Source organism: Haliaeetus albicilla, chromosome 12 (genome assembly GCF_947461875.1).
Source record: "Haliaeetus albicilla chromosome 12, bHalAlb1.1, whole genome shotgun sequence".
NCBI lineage: Eukaryota > Metazoa > Chordata > Aves > Accipitriformes > Accipitridae > Haliaeetus > Haliaeetus albicilla.
In genome coordinates this window covers 17,644,389-17,664,390 of record NC_091494.1, presented here as the reverse complement: position 1 = coordinate 17,664,390, position 20,002 = coordinate 17,644,389, and the positions used below count along the sequence as shown (strand labels likewise).

Below are 20,002 nucleotides of genomic sequence, written 5' to 3'. Positions count from 1 at the left end.
CCTGGTTGCTGTGTAGTGTGTGGGGAAAGCCTCACACAGGGCTCCTCATTAAAAGTGACCTACATTATTCTGCCTTTTAGAGGTGAAAAGAAAGTTTGAAAGCATGAAAATTACTCAAGCCAATATCTTCCGTCATCTTCTGGAATAATGCATGGTAGTGCCCTGGTTGGTGGGCTTGTTTATTTTTTATAAATTAGAAATATGTGTTATCCAAACAATATAGACAATGGGGAAAGGATGAGAAACTTGTTTCTGTGTAGAATTTGAGAAAGAAATATAATCCCTCAGAAACAAGCTTCTGTCCTCATTTTCAAATGTTCAGATGTTATATTTCCACAGAACCTGTGATTGCAGCAGCATCTTTTTTTATCTTTTGACAAATAAGTTGTTAGTAAGGAATATAAAGCTATCTTAAAAATTAATAGCCAGCAATAATGTGTATAGTGAGACATTCTGAGATGGCAAAGAAAAGTGACACAGCAGGAGTCATCTCAGGTGCCAGTCCTAAGTTGTCTCTGTGAGATGCTTAAACGGATGACTAGAAAAAATTAAAATCAAAGTTAAAAAGATGAATAGATTGCAAGAGTAATTTTGGTAAATACATGATACAAAGACTTTGTGTTTCAGAGAAAAAAAATTGTTGGCTGACACTCATTCCTAGTTGCTAGATCATTTAAAAGAGTTTATTAACTAACAATTACCTTGAATATTGAAGGTCAGCAGCTAAGTTGGGCATAAGTGTGTGAAAGTACTGAAGAGAGAACCAGAAAAATTGCTGTGCTGGGAAAGCAAAATCAGTGGGTCTATTTCTGAAGTAAATTGCAATTAGTAACAATAAGAATATGGGCCAAATTTTGCCAATCAGTATTCACATAATGTTCCCCAAAGTGGATACAGTATGTTATATAGTATGATGAAGCTGTTTGATTAAGTAAGTGGCATATATGCCCTTATAATGGGATCTATCAGTGAGTGTCACAGCAAGAACAGATAGTATGATTTCCAGAGCAGAATGCAGCTGGCAGGGACAGAGCGCCCGCAGCATGTGGTAGCAGATATTTAGGGAGGTAAGAAGGGGTGATGTGTAAATCTGCTAATATTTGATGTATTTCTGGCTTTCTCAGTTCCTATACCAGTCCTAATTGCTACCTAATTTAATAGCTGCCTACCTTTTTATGACCATGCTTTTTTTGTTCTCACGACTGGAACCAGGCGTCCTCAGCACATGGAGAGGAAATTCGGAGTTCTTCCAGTGCTGTGTTCAGAGGCTCAAAACAAATAATTTTCTTTGCCCATGGAAATGGAATTATTTTAAGACAGAGTTGTTAAAAATATCGTAGAGTATTTTGCCAAAAGGCGACTCTTACATTCAAGAAGCTTTCCTTTCAGAGGAAAAAAATTGCAGGGTATGGTAACATGGATGAAATTCCTTCATCTGGCTAGTTCTTTATGTTCTATTTTTTTCTTTCATTGATGTAAATTCAGCCATTGAACCAATAGCAACTCCTTCTCAGGGAAAACCTACCAAGTAATTCAGGCATTACAAAATTTTTGGCACTGAATTACAAAAGGCTTCTGGAAATGCGTACATACCTTGCCAGGGGCCTGCGTTGGTGTGGCAGCATTTAACTGTGCGTCTAAGACCTCATGGATCTGATTTGTGGTAACGTGTAGCAGCAATGATCACAGCATCGCCTTTCCTCTTGGCATTCAGAGTATCAGTGTGTGTTCGCCTGACGCTGTGCTCAATAAATGAGGTGGAGTGATGTACTGTGTTCTATATTTTTTAAATACCGAAATCTTTTAAAATACCTATGTTTTTTAACTCCCTAGATTTTCAGGTTTAATAGTTTTGTAGTGAAATGATCAGAGGATGTTTTACAGCCTTGGGTAGCCAAGGATAAAGGGATGTAAAAGTACATGTAAAGTGACTTTACGAAGTGGTGTGTTGCCTTTTCTTTTAATGTGTATAGAGAAATCCTGACTTAAATGCTATGATTTTGAAAGGTGGGGGTGAGCATATATGTGTGTTTTGTCAAAAGGATGGACATTCTTTTATTTCCAGTTTTACCTGCCCTAGTTTTATTTATGGCCACCGCTTGTCGGGAGTGCTGTGTGCGTCCCGGAGGAGCACCGTGCTGCTGCGGTCCGAGCTGGCTGCCCTGTGCCTGCTGAAATGCCAAGAGGCCAACTCCTTGCCCTGAAGATTATTTTGCTGACTGCAGCACTGGCAGGACTATGATTTCCAGAGAGCCCCTGCTGGTAAAATCTGATTATATTAACAGAAAATATTTTTTATTCCAGCTTCTCAAAGCTTTTTTCACCGATGGTTAACTGAGATGGATATTTCTTTCTTTTTTCAAAACTTTTTCTGCCATGCTGTTTTTTGCCCTTCATGCCCTTTCTTCCAGGTTGGGTGGGAAATCTCGTCTTTCCTGGTCATCCCAGAAAGAGTGCCAACCATAAAACAGGGCTGTCGGGGCAGCATGAGCTCAATATTACTTATACTTCTGACACTGAGAACCAACACAAAAAGGACCTTTCCTCAAAAAGGCAGTGTAGGACACTTGTTACTGTTTGAAGAGCCCAAAAGACATATCCCAGCTTAAGGGTGTTGCCTCATTAGGGTAAGCCGCTGGAAAGGTGACCAGGTTTTGACCTCTGGAAGTCTGAGTTGGCTGATCCAGTATTCCTGCATTCTTGTCCATACCTGTCCACAAAAGACATCTTCATATGCCGTAAGAAAAGGTTTCCAATACTGGTCTGACTGATTACTGTAATGCAGAAGTTTGAGCATATTTGATGGACTACTTCTTCTCTTTACCATAGTATGTTAAGTATTTCATGAACTATTGGAGCTAATTTCAACATGTTTATTAGCACTGGAGATGATGCTGGAGCCATAAAAGAGTAATTCCAACAAATTGAACTAATTAGCCCCCCACATAAAAGAAAGAATATCTTTTGAAATACAAAACCATGGTATAAAATATAATTTTAATGCATAATCCTATCTTCCAGTGTGCATAGTTCGTGTGTATGTTGTAATAAACATCTCATTGCCTTTATGCTAGCGAGATGAATATTAAGTAAAAACATTAGTTGTGGTTTTATGATCTTTACATATACGCATCATATAATAGATAAGTACTTTACTGTTGAGGCAGAGCAACTTTAATAACATCAGTGTGTATATACTGTGAATCCATACTAGAGCCTTTAAAGTAATTTGATGCCATTTAGTCACTCTCGTCAGCTGAATTTGCTTCATAAGGTGGCTGCAGTGTGGACTTTTCCCAGTTCAGATTTCCCAGTCCCTGCTGGAGAATGATGCTCATCTGCCGCAGACATGTTCTAGTACCAATTGTGCTAAACAAAGTACTTTGTAAAAGATGCCTGAAGAGTCCCTAGCTGCTTTTTGCAGTCCCTTTTGGGCTTGTCATTGCTGTAAATAATGAAGCTGGATCGGGCTGCTCTCTGAGAGGCAGCAGCTCCTTTCGTAGAGAAGTTTTCTTTCATTTTGTATGATGAGTAGATTAAGAGCAGGAGAACTTTTGTCCTGCCCTGAGTCACAGCACGCCAGCCTAACCTAAGCTCGAACCCCTCTCTCACTCAGACAGTGAAACAACTTGCAGTAAATAATCAATATTTTTAATAGCTATTTCCTGATTTCATTTAAAGGTGTTAGAGTTGTGGTGATGCAACTTCGGGGGTTTTTAGCATCGCTTTGAAGAATTTGGGGGGAACCCTCAGTTTAAGGAAAACTTGCCGTCAGTGAGTGATGCTGAGGCAGAGGTTGCTGCTCCGGTGAAGGCTGGGGTGCGGGTGCCCTGCAGCCAGGGTGCGGGTGTAGTGGCAGGAGGGTGTCTGCATGGGCTGGCAGGTCGGGCACCTCAAAGGTGCAGCGTGTGCCCAAAGTGTTACGCGCCAAAGGGGTCCCGCGGAGTCATACATCATTCAGCCTGGGGAGTATCAAAGGGAAGTGTGAATGCTGGCGTTAATGGGAGTTAAAGCAGGGCAGATGCAAATAGAAAATGAAATGCACATTTTAAAATGAGGATTGGTATCTATGTAGGCTGAGCGCACCAAGGTGTGCACCGGATCCTTCTGCTACATAGACCAGGACTTCACATTCCTCTCAAAGGCATCTTTGAAATAAGAGTAAATGAAATTAAGGAAAATAACAGTCCCCGATGATCTTAAAATATTTGTGTTGTCTATGTTTGTGGTGTACTCGGCTTGAGTAAAGTTACTTGAGTTTTTGTTTCCCTCTAGATGTTAAAATAACTTGAGAACATTTTCTCTGGAATTTGGTGATGAAGAAATGCAGCATAAAGGAGTAGCAGAGCTGTCAGCCAAGGATGAGACTACCCACTTGCATCATCCTTTATTTGCTTAAGGTGATATCAAGTATTCAGAAATTCAGGCTGAGGGGAGGTGCAGGATTTAATAATTGGTAGGATAGTACATTGCCTGGAGTTGTGTCTGCAGGAGAATTTTCAACAGTTGCCAAGACTGGTTTAGATACGTAGAGCTAGTAACATTGGGTGCACTTGTGTGGGCAGGTCCCTGAGTGTTCAGAGAATAAAATAAAAGTACTGTTAGGACTTAACTGCAATGGTAATTTCAGAATTGCTAATACTGGTGGAGATGAGCTGGGAATGGAAGGAAAAACTAAAAATGTTTGCACAAACAGGACCTGGGGTTCAGGTGAAAGAGAGCTTGTCGAAAGCTGAGAAATGGAGCAAAGTAAATGCCAGGAAATTTGGTGGTTCCCTTGAGACTGCATCAACCAGAAATCATGATAATCTGCTCAGGATGTGTTTTGGTTTAAAAAAAAATAATAGAAGTCTAGAGCTGTAGAACTTATATCACTTAAATATTTCTATATTAATCTCTTTCCAAGTTATTAACTTTGAAATGTGAAAAATCCTCTGTTCATTGTCTGGATTATTTCTGGAAGTAAATCCTTCCAAAGCCGGTTAGTAAGCTTAGGAGAAAAGATAACAAAGTGCTGGCAACAGCTGTATCCTTGACAGAAGCACAGAAGCACATCTGCCACTGTTTGATCCTATCTGGCTCGTTTTTCTGCTTGTATGTACAGTGTGTGCGTGTGTCACTGGCTCTGGAAAGACCACACACAACTGAATCCAGGAGATTGCAGAACCCTTTCCAGAAACACAATTTGTTACTCTTTAAAAAGAAGGGGGAAAAAGGAAAAGATAAAAATCCATGCTAGAGGATTTCTTGCTGCACTGCTCAGCAGCCAGTAGGGAAACTTTGGTCTGGGTAGATCATTCCATTTTAAAACCTCTCCATAAAATCTCTCGGAAAAGCTCTGTAAAAGAAAATGTTTCAGCACGTAACTGCCTCATGCAGAGTTGCTTCTGATCACCACACTCGAGTATGAATGTGGCATCTGAATGTGCCAGAGAGGTTAATTAAACCATGTAATGTTATTGTAAAGAAACCTGGAATCAAGCAAAGGATGGCTGGTTTAGGTCATGGTCCTGGAACTTAGCAAAGCTTTTGAAGAATCTTGAACAAATTTTTGGTGAAAATAACCCATGTCTGTAGTTAGATGAAAACTGAGAAAAAATTCAAAGTTTTTAGTAACATCATCAACACAGGCACAACATGGTAGAGTTTACAGATGCTTTCCCTCATCTTTTTGGTTTCATTAGCTGATCAAAGCAAAACCTGTAGGATGAGACTGAAATAGGCAAATTTATAGATGGTAAAAACTTCCATACCTGCTCACCAGACTCCAGGGAGTGCAGTGGCGCTCAGCTTGCTTGTGTGTTTTGCATTGTGCTGCCGTTTTCTTCCAAAAGAAATTATAAGGGGGCTGAGGAACCTTGTGCCCAAAGGTGAGCTGAGCACATGCTCCATGCCCCCGAGACTTCCACAGCCTCCTCCCAGGGTATTAGGGACTTCCGTCAAGAATTGCAATAAATGCAGTATTGGTTAGCTGTTGGTTTCCTAATCTGAGACTTTTACTCCCTCTTTTTTGAAGTTCAGGTACTGAAACAAATAAAGAGTAATTCCTATAAGCTGTGCTTTACGAAACTCTAAGGATTGCTTGTCCACTGAAACAGCTATGTAAATTATTTGTTCCCTTCTCTCCCCCTGCTGTAGTGCCAGAGGTATCTAATACTTGGAAGTCCCTATTTGGAGAGTTAATGTATCAGACATGCTAATCAAGTCATGCCAGATGGAGCTTATAAATAAACTACACTGCATTGTGTATTCTTAAAATTTGAGCATCAAGCATAATTCAAGGCAATATTTTCCTGGTTTAAAAAAAAAAACCACCAAAAAACCAGAAAACCTAAACATCACTTCTTTCTTGATTCTGGATTGTGAAGTCGCATCCAATGGCACGGTGGTTGCTAGATGGAAAATGAGGAATAGTATAAATGACTGTCAACCATTAAATACTAGCTGAAGTCCAAAGCTACTTGTCCCTGAGGAGTGAACAGGATGATCACATGAGCCCCAGCTAGCCTCCACCTAGCTTTATTTTCTAACAGCAAAATAAGGAATGAGGCATTTCTGAGGATGCAGAAGGATTGCTATTTTATATTATTTCATAGATACCTTGCACCTTCAGTTATGTCAGTGTATTCCTCCTAAGTGTTGCTAGACCTGATTGCCTTTGATTGTCATCTAACAGTGACCACTTCGAGGTGCTTTAGAAGATGCCGAGTAGATCCTGTCATCTGCCAAAAATAATGTACCTGCCCTTCTTGGCCATTCCTCATGCAAAGGAACAGTTTTTCCAGATTTCAGAGAGGAAGCAGTAAGCTATCCTATTGCTGACCGCTCCTTGGGGTGTCAGCACCAAGAGAGGTAGTACAGAGTAGAGGAGTTGTTAACGATGCCCCATGGCCATGCCATTTCTGACCTCTGCAAAGGGACCTTCAGGCTTAAGTGAAGCTGTTGTCATATAGCTTGAAGGATGCAGAAGATGATGAGTGCTTAAATGATTCATATAGTGATCTGGTTATACTGTACACAAAGACTATATGCTTTTACTAAATCCTCCAAAGAGTGAATGTGATACAACTATGTTGGTTTTTTTTTCATTGCATCTAGTTGTAGATAACACAACCTTTTCCCTCACCCCAAATTTAGTCACTAGGAAAAAATAGTCTCCACTGTATTCTTCTCCCTGTCTCTGATAAGTTAGAAATCTTATTTCTCACATGAAAACAACACACAAGCATCTTGGTTTATATATTTTGTAAAATGTTGCATTGAAATTCCTGGGTAACAATTTGTTCCAGCATAGAGGGTTTGAAAATCCTTGCTGTAGGTTTTCTTCATGAAACAGCTGCTGGTGCTTTGAATCGTGTGGGTGGGTGGATGTGTGTGCTGTGCCTAAAAGGAAAAAAAAAATCTAGTCAGATGTCAAAGCAAAAATAGGAGATTTTAGAGATTTAGACTGGGTGGAGGAGGTGGGAAGCCAACTCTGCAGAGATGTTAATTACCTTGGGAAGAGAAAGAGTGCAATGGAGTAGGTGTAGCCGGAGATTTACTTAATAGAATTCACATAATCATGAACCCACTTTCCTTGCATTTAGACATGTTCTCAGTGAGGGCTTTACAACAGAAATATTTTACCAGAGGAAAACCAGTTATTAGTCTTTTTATTGGAGAGGGGGGGCTATTTTTACATCTCTTTTCATGAAGGAGGATAAGAACTGTATGGTTTTTGTTGATTTGTTGGCTTTTGGGGTTAAAAATGAACCTCATCATTCATTGAATTACCCTGGGAATGTAAGGTGATGCAAGATTTAAAAAAAAAGCTACGTGCAACTGTAGAAATGGCCCTTTTCTCCATAAAGCAAGCAGCAGCAGCACTTTATCCATAAGAGGTGAGTCTCCTCTCTGCAGAGGGAGCTCAGGTTGGGAAGTAAATGCTTCGGACTGCAGCAAGTCCTTTGCAGCTTGCAAGGTGTCCTGGCATCTTCCTCTTTGCAGAGTGCGGATGAATCACTGCAGTTCCCTTCCCCTCTCGCCTCCCACAGAAATACATGAGGTAGCTATGGAAGCTTTTGGAGTCCATTGATGGGTGAAATAGCTACTGTCCTGGTTAACTGTGTAGAACAGAAACTCTTGAAAAAGCAGTGGCTGGCCCAGCTTAATAGCACTGTGGGGATAAAATCATGGGTAACCAGAGCCAGAGTGTGGTAGTAGAGGTCCTGCCAACTGTTGCCTACCCTGTGCTCTGCCCACCCCATCATGCACAAACGATGAAGCAGAGCAGGAGGAACAGCAAAATGGAGAAATCCAATGCTCTTCTTAACATAGGTTTACACTGCTCCCAGTCTAATTAATCCATACCCTCAGCCTGTCCCAGGTGAAGCACCATGTACGTATCAGGCGCAGCAGATAAAGCGAAGCTAGAACAAGTGCCGTTGCTACTTTCAGTTTTCCCAGGCTTTTTTATTTTTAAAGACCTTCTACAAAGACTTAGCAGGAAGAGTGGGGAGAAAGATTTGATCACATCTGCTGGCCCTGATTTGTAAAACAACTATAATAAATCCTTCTGCACTACAGGTTCACTGTTTTGGCCAAAGGCTGTTCTTTCTTTCATGCCCAAGTTCTTACGCTGCTGTGAGCATGTTTTTGTGCTGCTCCTGCTTTACTCTGTTAGGTGGCCTCAGCAGGGGACTCTTTTTTTTTTTCCCTTTGATAGCACTGTCTTGATTAACAATGTGTGTGTGTATGTGTGCTGGCTTTGTAGGACTAGAAATGAAATGATCAGTTTATCACCAGTGACATATTGGTGAAAAGTTGTTACATCTAAGTCTAGAAGCTCTCAGCAGAGGTAGGAAGGATGGTAGGTAGCAAAGGACAGTGCAAATCATGGGAACATAGGTGGGTTAATGCCACAAGGGAGTTGCTGAACATTTGGGATAGAGGGAGAATTTCTCTGCAAATCCAACCCTGTCTCCTGATCTTCACATCCAGTGTCACAAGCCCTTGTGATTCATGTCGACTTGATGAGCTGGAAGAACCTGCTGAGCCTGTGATAGCTGTGGCCAGAGGATTAGCAGCTTCTTTCCCTCTTCAATTCTGTTTTTAGACTGGGATACAACTTTACTGAAGATTAGCAGCCTGGTACATTGGGGAAATTAAATTTCACAAGGGCTGCAAACTGGAAAGCACATATTCAGAGGTGTGAAAATGAAATGGGGAGGTTTTAATGTAGTATCTTCTTAATGAGTAGATCCTATGGCTTCGAGTCTTGGGGCTTTTCTGGAGGTGAGGTTACTTCAGATAACAGGTGATATGAATTTAAAGGGGATATTCCAGAATAATTCCTAATCTGGCACTCTTGTCCCAGGATAAGGGGCCCTTTTCTGATTTAATTTAATGCAGTTCCAAAATATATTGGCTAATATATTCATTAGCTATTTCATAGCTGTTATTTTGGTCTTTTCCCAGGTAGAGAAGCTTATGACAGGGCTGGCTGAACTGGCTTATCATCCCGTTGGTGGGTGTCTCATCAGAGGAAGAGTCCTGGCCGATTCCTGCCGGTGCGTTGGCCCTCCTCCTTGGGGCTGTGCCGGTGGCCCTGCCAGATGCCCACTGTGAGCGTTGCTCTCCTCCCCTTGGAGCTGAGCTTGCTCTCGTCTCTGCTTTTCCCTCTTGTGAATCTGGCAAGCCGGGGCCAATGCGACCAGGGCGTCTGCTGTGAGCTGAGCCGGCAAAGCCCCGTGTGCTGTTCCAGCTCTGCTCCCTCTGTACTCCAGCCAGCTGACATGCATGTTCACCTTACGTTAATGAAGCGGTGACTTGGGAAAATGTGTTTTCCGGAGCCACATTGGCTTTTCCCCCTTAGTGCACTGTTGTGGTACAGGAGGTGTGGGAGGGGAACCCTTTAAATACTCGAAGCATCGCCTAAAAGAAATGGCAGCTGTATATATGGGCACTGCTCATATGTTACGAGCAGCAGGAGCTGCCAATACATTTTTTTCCTTCTACGCACTCAGGTTGTCTTGTGACCTCTCCCTGCTTGATTTATTTGGCAGTTTCTCTCCGTGGGAAGGCAACGGGATGGGTGTGTTACAGCCTATGAATGTTCTGCTCTATGCCAGCTTATTTGCATTCACTTTTATCTGATGAATATACCTGGTGTGTTTCTAAATGTCTGGAGTCGTTTCTGGTTGATGTAGCGCTACCTTGTACTGTGAACATTCTTCTGTGTCATGTTCAAATAAAAATTTAGATCTGTCAGGATTGTTTTTCTCCCAAAGGAAGTGAAATTAGTATGAGATTTTGTTTGGCTTATGTGGATGTATCAGGAACGTTCGCCATCTGATATGTTTGCATGTAGCTGAGAGCAAAGGCAGATTTTTTTTTTAACTGCATGTAGACAACTCAGTCAGTATGATGAATGAGTTTATTATTCTGTAAAGTGCTTATTATATTATGCTCCTCTTTGCCTTTGTCTTTAGGGGGAAGTCTTTAACCACTTCAGGGATTGATTGCATTTGATTAGAGAGTAGTTTGTCTTTTGAATCCATTATCCTGGATGAAAGTCTGCAAGTTTATTCCGTTTTCTGATGCAGCCGAAATTGTGCCATGTGTGTATCATATGAATGTTGATCGAATGCAACGTTACTTCATAAGAGCCCATCTGAATTGATGAGTGGCCTTTTCTTATAGAATTATAATACTGGATTGCAGGTAGGGGTGGAAAAGAGCCTGTGGGCTCATCCTGCCCGCAGCAGCTTTCAAATAGTGCCATTTTCCTTCTGCGCCCTTCCTCTCAGCTCCTTCTTCCTTTGAAACTTGCAAATTCTGCTTCATGCTTTCATGAAAATAAGAATTTTTTCCTGGTTTGGTCAAACTTTCCTGTTGTGGTGGCCACAAATGCTTCCCCTGTCTTCTGCCCCAGCTAGAGACCTTCTGCCCAGGAGATGGAGGAGTGGTGGGGAGTACTTTCCTTCTGGTCTCACATAACTGAGGTTGAGCCAGCTCTGGGAGGCGAGATAGGCTGGGTTACCTGGCAGGGGTGCTTGCAAGCCTCGCTTTTCATTGTTCTTTGAAATCATAACACCCTTTCTTTCTTCTAAACACAACCAACATGACTGTTCCCTGGCCAATGTAGTGTCTCTGCTCTGAAATGATGACCAGATTTACTTGGGAAGAGAATGTACAGGCTGATGTTCCCAAAGTTTAGTATTACGGTGTCTTCCTGCAAGAGTGATGAGGTGATGGGGTGAGGATGGGGAGGAAGACCAGGTGGATACGTGCAATGTACCTGCAGCATCCAGCTCCTCTGAACTGTTTCCATGAGCTCTGATTTAATCTCCTAAGCTTCTACTTAGGTTTTCACTTCTCTGTGGGAATGCAGCATTTCTGAAGTGCCTGACTGACAGGGGAGGATTTAAGGAAAAAAAAAAGGCAGAGCCAGCTTCCAGGCAGTTCCACTAATTGCAGCTTATTATAAATTTAACAGATGAACTGTCAGTTTCTTGAAGGTGTGTGATCACCACAACCTTTTCTTCGATTCTGCGCTGGCTATAGAAAAAATTAACCTCTAATGTGCTAAGCTAACGTAGTGCATTTCATTGCTCAATAAGATGTTCCTTGGTTTACAGTTTGCAGGCTTCATTATTCCTTTTGTCACATCTTTGATAATATTGGCCTGTGGTCTAAAAGATATGTTTGGTGGGGTTTTTTTACATCTTTGTATTTACTCAATGATTATTGTAGGAGGTATGCAAGAATTTTATCCTTCTCAGAGTCCATTTCCAGTGAGTGAAGCTTTTGCCTTTCAATAGAGTGGGTCATTTTATTAGCTGTTCCCCACAGATGTATAATTTGATAGGCAAAGTAGGACTGAAATAATACTTTTTATCACTCAAAATTTCTGGGTATTTCGTAGCTTCTAAAATAAATTCTGTAACTTGAGAAACTAAACATTTGTAAGTAGTTCATCTGTCTGATGTAAGATTTTTAAAGAAGAAATATACATATAGCACTTTCCTTAAAGTTTTTGGAAAGCATCCTGATTATCTGGGTTGGTGGTAGCTTTTCCTCCTGTTCTTGTGATTCTTTGTGTCATGCAATCCTCGTATCATCATAGACCCTTTGCATTGTCAAAACCCTACATAAAATCTCTGCTTTTCTTTTAATTTAAGTGTCTGAAATCACGCTTAGATTTTATATTGGCTGTGTTTCTGTTGTGTGACTTAGCCAGAGGAAGGCACGCCTGGGCAGCTTTGCTTATACCTCTGCCTGTCAACCAGCCATTCAAAGAGATGTTTTGACCCTGAAAGCTGATGTCTATATGGTGTGTGCTGGCCAGCACTGGCTGCAGAATCACCTCTCCCCCTTTCTTGCCCTGTTTATTCCCATGCAAAAAACAATTTCGGGGGTACCAGCCACCTGGCCCACCTCTGGTTTGATCCTTTTGGTGAACTTTCAGTGGCAGGAAATGGCAGAAAATCGTATGTCTGTTTGAAAGTGATGATGCAAAAAGAGGAAACCACTGAAGCTGAGCAATTTCTAAGAAAGCAAATAAAAGCATCAGCAGAGAGGTCAGAAGCTAGGGAGGGGACAGAGGCAAGTAAAGATCTTTCTCTGGTAAATTTAATTCACACTTTTTGCTAGATGTAAACAATAGCTTAGGAAAAACACTGCTCGGAATACATAGTAAATGATGTTGCCAGGATACTTCCTGATCATGTTAATTAAACTGTCCCACAGATTTGGCTTAATTACTGCATAATTTGCATATTGGAAATGATGGTACGCCTTACTAAAGAAAGCTATTCTGTTAGCAGAAAAAACATTGTACTTGAATTAATTTCCAGGGGAAGGAGTCTCTAGACTCATATAATGATGTATCTTGAAAATAAAGTTAAGATTTTTGATAACGAATTGACATATATCTCATTCCCTTTTGCAAGATTACATTTTATGCTTGTTCCACTAAGTTCCTTAGAGACCTCATCGCAACAGCCTTCCTCTTGTTGGTTATTTCTTTAATTACAAGACCAACTGTTGCTTTCAAGGTTGCTGGTGGTGAAACGGGTATTAGTTAACTCGTGTAAAGTGGCAGAATATTTGTCTTGAGGCCCACATTTGATACTGCATTTGTGGTGGTGGTGGTGACGCACTTCACCACCCTTCCAAGTTAAACTCACTATTAAGCTATTAGTTTCTCCTTGTCTTGTTTTGTGTTGTTTGGGTTTTTTTTAAATTTCTGACATGACTCTGGCATCTTACTTGTGGAGGCCCTAGGCCAAATGGAGAAATGCAGAACTATCTCTTTGCTCTTCCAGTCTGAGGGCAGGTGTTGCTGGTGGACACCCTGCTTGGCAGCCTCGGGCCATCCCGGGTGCCTGGCGGGACGGTGGGAGTAGCCATGTGCCTTTGTAATGCTGAAAAAAGAGGATTTTGCATCTGCATTTCTGCCAGGATAATTTTATAGCTCCTGTCCCTTCTGTTGCTTTGAGTTCAGTGATGTTCCTGCAGCCGTGTTTAAATGCAGGACCATGATAGTTCTTTGGAAAAAGAAGACAAAATGTCAAAATTCCTGCATGAAGTAAGACAAGATAGAAACTGTTTTGTATTGGGAAAAATCTTCTGAATACAGCAATTTCCCAATTTAGACTGCTCATTGCTTTGGATGATATTGTTGCTAGGATATGCATTTCCAATGTGGCTTCTACTTTTTAATTATTTTTTGATCTGTTTTTAAACAGGTGATCATAAACAGCACAATCACACCTAATATGACCTTCACTAAAACATCACAGAAGTTTGGCCAGTGGGCGGACAGCAGAGCGAATACTGTGTTTGGTTTGGGCTTTCCCTCCGAGCAGCAGCTGACAAAGGTAACAGGGCTCACTGAATTTCTGCAAAGGCTGTCTTGTTTCTTGTTAATTTAGAATTGCATATACCCATCCAACCACTTCTGAGCTGCATGCTTCTGCAAGTCCTCTTCACCCATGCAAGCTGCCCATCTCCTGTAATTACCCAATGTCTGTATATACAGAAGCAGGCAGTATTGCAAACGGTAGTCAAAACTACAACTTAAATCAGACTGCTGACGACGGTACTAGTGCTGGTGATCTCGATGGTATCGTGCCCAACGTGGCTGAAAGCATTTGTGTTTTCAGATAATTACAGAAACAACCTGAACTCTGCAGTATTTTTTGGCATTTCCCTGGCCTATGTGCTCATTTCAGCTGACAGTGGCACCAACAGCAAAGGGAACCACTGATATGCCAGGACTGTTGACATTAGGGCTGCCTAATGTGTCTGAAGGAAGAGAGTTGCTGTCCCAGCCTCAGAAATGTGCATTTTGATGACTTGCTGCCACTGGTAGCTAACCAAGGTAAAGGAGTTGCCAGTCCCCCAGGGCTTGCTGGTGCCCTGGTTTTGCAGATACCACTGCTGGTGGGGCTGTGCTCTCAGGGGGCTCGGTAAACTGATCTGGGTTAAGATAATAATGCATTTTTGGCATTTCAGCTCAGTGGTGTGATTTGCAGAGCTGACCTAAAGCTTCTTTATCACAGACCTGAGGAGGTGGCAGTGAGCGGTGGCAGGAACGGGGGATGAGTAGCTGGGGAGGTCTGATGCCGGGTTTGCTGGCAGAGCTGCCAGAGAGCAAACTTGCTCCGAGAGCAAACTTGGCCATGAGTTTGGTATTAATGCAATGCTTCCCTGGACCAGGGACTGACTGCAACAGCAGGCTTGTAAAGCTTAGAGCTGCCTCTTGTAATGAATAACCAGCAGTTTAAAATACGTCCTCTGTCATTAGATTAGTGGTCTTGTCAAGTGCCCATCAAGCAGCTGAGATGTTTGTTTGTTCATGTAGTAAAAAAAACCCTACTTATCTAACACATAGTTGACACCTGAAGCATGGCTACTTGGCACTGGGTTTCGTCAGTTAAAATTGTGTCCTTGGGCATGGCACAGAGTCTCTCGTGTTGCTGTCCTCTTGTGTGCTTTGATAAGAAAAGAGTCAGGAGAACTAGATGTTTCTTGTAGTGTCTAAAATAGCAATGGCAGACCATTGCAATAGAAGGAGGACTTTTCCATCAACTGGGTTGTTATAGGAATTTATTTTACTAAGTTTGCTTTACTGAGTTTTTACAATTTCCAGAGAACTGCATTTTTTGCAAGTATTTCTTAAAGGTAAAGCATATTTTACCTTTCATGTTAAATTATTTTTTGATTTGGGATGTCCATAAAGGTGCCATGGCAATAATCTGCTCTTCTGGGATGCTAAGGCCACCCAATCAATCACATGTAAAACTGTTTTTTAAAAATGAGGTGCTGGCGATGGTTATGTTTTATGATGCTTACTCAAGTGTAGAGGACTGCTCATTTCACTTATGCATATTCTCCACTCCCGTGGCAGAGGTGTTCATAGTAGCTAGTAAGTAGTATGGGAATATGAGAGGATTAAGGTGGACCTAGGGCAATGGTTTGTTTTGAGTAACAGATAAGCATGATACAATGCAACCTTTGGACACCAAATAAAAGAATTAGCACCATTGGATAGTAATTTTTAATCCCAGATTACTGAGGTCACACCGCTGCAACATGACAGGTGACCACACGGTACGTCAGTGCTGACTGGGGTTAAACATGCACCACGCGCCGCATGGAGCAGGTGGTGCTGAGGCTGGCTCAGGAGACGAGAGGTATAACAAGGCACAAGGTACATTTGGAGGTCCTTGCACCCTCATCAGAGAGATTTTACCATATTCTCCAAAACTGTCCAAACACGTACTTTGAATAAATTTAATGCTGGTATCAGAAAGCAGCTCTTTAATGTTCACGTGGCCAGACTAGAGCCGATGTGAAAAACATGTTATGTGGGCACAGGGGCCTCCGCATCAGCTGTGTTTCTCTCCAGATCAGTGTGCACATCTGTTTGCACTGCAAGATCTGCTGAAGAGCCCACTGCTGATAATACAGACTTCTACTTGCAGGAAAAGCTTTCCAAGGCAGCAGACTTTTTTCTGGTCAGAATACCGAAGGGGAGCTTAAGGAGAGCACTTCTGAAAATGGTTCAAGATGATCTACTTAAAAAAAAAAACAACTGACAGTTATCTAGCTGGAAAATGTAAGCAAACCTTTTATTACCACCATGCAAAGCGATGGGATGAAGATATCCCTTGTCATCCATGCTCCTCAGTTTAATTATTGAACCCTTAGTAAGAAAGATCAGAGGTGGCACAGAAATTACAGATGTGCAAGTGTATTGGGAACAGTAAAATCAAGTTTCATTTTATGTTGATATCATTATACTCTTATAAAAGATATAAATTAAAGCTTGCCAGTTTTATTGGAAATAATTGAAGCTTTTAGTCAGGAATTCGAAGAACACACTAAAACCCACTAAAGCAGAGATCAATTGCCCTGGCTTTAAATAAATAAATAAATAAATAAATAAAGCTGAAAAATATCTGCTGAAAACAATGAATAATAATGAGACAGGAGAAGAGGTTAGCATGACTAAAAACATCTGCATTTTTAAGTATATTGGTTGGCCTAATAAAAGATAATGCCTCCTTCTAATGCCCTGCTTCTCTTGAGATACTTAAGCATTAATGCATACCTATAGGGAAAAACAGTTCAAATTAAACATGAGCCATTAATGAAAACTGCATTCAGTGACCTAGTAACCTAATTACCATTCACAGTGATTGGGAGAATCCCAGGGCTTAAAGTTGATGTCCTACTCAGGGTCCTTCTCCCCTCTTGCAGGACTCATGACCTTCCTTCCCCCCCCTTCCTACCCCGTGCCTCAGAAAGGTCTCAAGACATTATTCAAACATTGCTACAGCCAAATCAAAACAGGAATCAAAGGAGAATTAATGGTGTGCCGGGGTGTGATGAAGAGGCAGGGCTGGTGCTGTGAAGGTGGTGACGTATTTTGCACATGAAGCAGTTAAATAAAATGTCTGCTATCATTCAGGATGCTTCCACACAGACATGCTGTCTGAGGAGCTGTAGGTAGTCAAGGGCATAGGGACAATTTATACAGGTGAGAAACCCAGTAAACCCAGACTTTGCACATCATAAAGCAACTGCATCCAGCATCTGGGAAGCACTGGACTTTATTTCTATGCATGCGTGCACATTATGGTGCGATATTCGCCAGGTGCTGTGTTGCAGGGGAGAAAGCTCCGCGCAGAGCCTGTCCCTGCCCCCAGCACGCAGCGCAGCCGCCCCTGGTCCAACCAGCATCGCATCGGTGCTGGCAGCGCACTGGCGGTACTAGAGCAAAGTACCGCTTTCTGGAGCAACAGTCTTGTTTGCTGCTGATCTGCCCAGTACTAAGGGCTTATCCATAGAAAACCACGGGCAAAACAACATGTGCGTCATGGGTCACGGCACGGCGGTGCTCCCCAACAGGAACGTTGCATCACCCAGCCTTCTGCGAACCAAGAGGGTGATGAAATATTTATGAGACTGGTTTGGGTGGGAGCAGCTGTTTCATCTGACAGTGGTACAATTTGTCAGTAGGAGACGTAAAATGTAATGTCAGATCAGGAGCTTAAAATTTACACATAGAAAATAATGCTTTTTGATGTATAAAATGTTAAGAAGGTCTATTTAAATATATATATATTTCTCCGGGTGACAAGCTGGCTGCAGATTTGAACAGCCTTTAAATAATTTGTGCAATGCACAGGAGCATCCTTGAGTCCCCATTAAATTTCACTGGCCAAGACTCGTAATCAAACAGTGCTCGTGGGCTGCAGCAGCCTTAGACTAAAAGGCTTCACAAGTGTTGGTAGCAGCAAATCTTTTCCATATTGCAGCTTAGTCTCACAGCTTCCTGGGGCATGGGAAGACACGTCATATAAACCATGATGGGCTATTGAAGTGGTGTTTAGTTGGCGTTTCTCCTACTCCAGTCTTTTTTTTGCTAATTTTGGGGAACTTTGTCTGCCTGAGGACGAGGGTGGAGGAAATGGAAGCTGAAGGGAGTAAAGATGGAAGGAGAAGGAGCATGATGATTTTTTTGGTTGGTTTTGGGTATTTATACATGCATTGCCCCTCGAGACCACATTTACCAAGTTTTCGTTTACTAAACAGAAGATTATTTCACCTTTTAACTAGGAGTTTCACATTTAAAAAGCACTCCCTATTGTTGAAATGTTTTGATATCTCAAAGTCAACTTAGATCCTGGAGGTGGCATATGATTTTATAGTATCCATTACTTGTGAGTTATTTATGTTTGGGACAGAAGAAATCAAGTACTGGAGAGAAAGCATCTCTCTAATTTCTGCCAGTGATTAGACACTGTGGCCATGCCAACACTCTCAGAGATGGCCTCGGGATCTGGGTAGCTTCAGAAACGCCTGGTCTGCTGCTGTAGCAATTAGCGTTGGTAATGCTACACAAGTTTGGGCTGTCACCACCATGTTGCTGCGCTCAGAAGAGTAATCAAGTGAAAGGCTTTAATTTCATAACAAGCCAAGTGATCCTCCGTAGCTTTCAAAAATAGACTGTTAATAAAATCTAGCAGGTATTAATTAGCTAAGAATGAAAAAGAAGTGGCAGCAGAACACTACGGACTGACTGTTTCCAAGTGTATGGCGTAAACAAAAACCAGAGACAGTCTTTCACCACCATTACACCGTTACAGCTGTCTTAACGTTTGTAACAGCGACAAGAATGAAGGGTAATATTTTGACTCTTAAAGCAGAAGATCTGTCACTGACATGGTGAAAAGTTCAGTTATTTGTGTTTGTTTCTAAAAGCAAATGTGTTAAATACATATGTTGGTAAACTAGAGACATGACTGAAATCTATTGTGCAATGAGATCATTATCGGTTTTATAAAGAAGATTAGCTTTGCTCAGTCGTATACAATTTTTTATTATGGAAATGTGGAAAAATGCCCTTTTCTTCTCAGTTCACAATTTTTCACAGCAGTCTGCTGTGTGGTTTATGAAGATAGCTGCAAAAAAAAAAAAAAAAAAATTGATAGATGACTTCCAATTCTTTTTGTCTTTTCATATTTCATATAGTCCATGAAGAACCCTCATAAATTTTTCATACTTGCCCATAAAGATTTATTGTAAAAGAGAGACTCAAAACAGCCCTTTACTATTTGCAAGAAACCCAAGTGTAGATCTTACTGTTGGTACAATATTTTAGAAATAATCAGTTTCTTATAGCTGTTTTGTCACAGCAGGAGGTACATTTTGTGTAAAGCTGGAGTTAAATCACTTAAGGCGAAAATGTAATGTAGTTGTTCCTAATGATCTTTATAGTGCTACAAAGGTAATCAAGTCATTTGTGTGTGTAGTGACTGCACATGTCATCAGATAGCAACTACTGCCATCCGAGAGCACGTACTTTGCATACGCAATTTCAGCTGTTGTATAGACAACAGCTGGATTCGAGAGCTCAATCTTCATTTATAAGCATTGTCACAAATCGTAGTCTACACCTGAAATTTCACTCAGCTTTGAGAATGTGCTCATCCATGTGATTTAAGAATGATGTATGTGTGTTTGGTGGAAATTTCCATTTGTGTGTGTTATACAAAACACAGGTGCCTCCACATATAAATCCAGATTTCTCTTACACCAGTTGGAGAAGATTTATCAGTCTTTACAGTCCCAGTATTTTACTGAGAGAGGGCCTGTTAAATACCTGCTGTAAATCTAAAAGTTAGAAGATTAATAAGTGGATAATGATTCTTCCCATTCCTTGACTATAAAATGTGATGGGTTTTTCATGCTTTTATTTACAATTTTGTCATAAGTGTTCTGAATTATCCAAGGATATAATGGCAATCCTCTCATTCACAAACTGTGCAATAAAATACATCTGTTTGTTTATATTTTTACTTTTAATATGTCTTTCCTTTCTAGCATTTCAAGTTTCTCAAAACGCAGGCAAGCAAGACCAAGCTGCTTTAGCAGAAAGACAGAGTTACCCATTCTTATAGTGGATACATCTTAATTAAAAAAATAAATTATGTATTATGCCTTTTCT

General features: G+C 41.2%; 1 protein-coding gene across 2 annotated transcripts in view; it reads left to right on the top strand.

Annotated features, from left to right (window-relative positions):
- HOMER2 (homer scaffold protein 2) overlaps positions 1 to 20,002 on the top strand; it is a 60,716-nt gene that overhangs the window by 29,674 nt on the left and 11,040 nt on the right. For both annotated transcript variants that reach the window (XM_069798352.1, XM_069798353.1), the window contains one exon: positions 13,731 to 13,862. In XM_069798352.1, the coding sequence (XP_069654453.1) occupies positions 13,731 to 13,862 (132 nt within the window). The remainder of the gene's footprint in view (positions 1 to 13,730; positions 13,863 to 20,002) is intronic.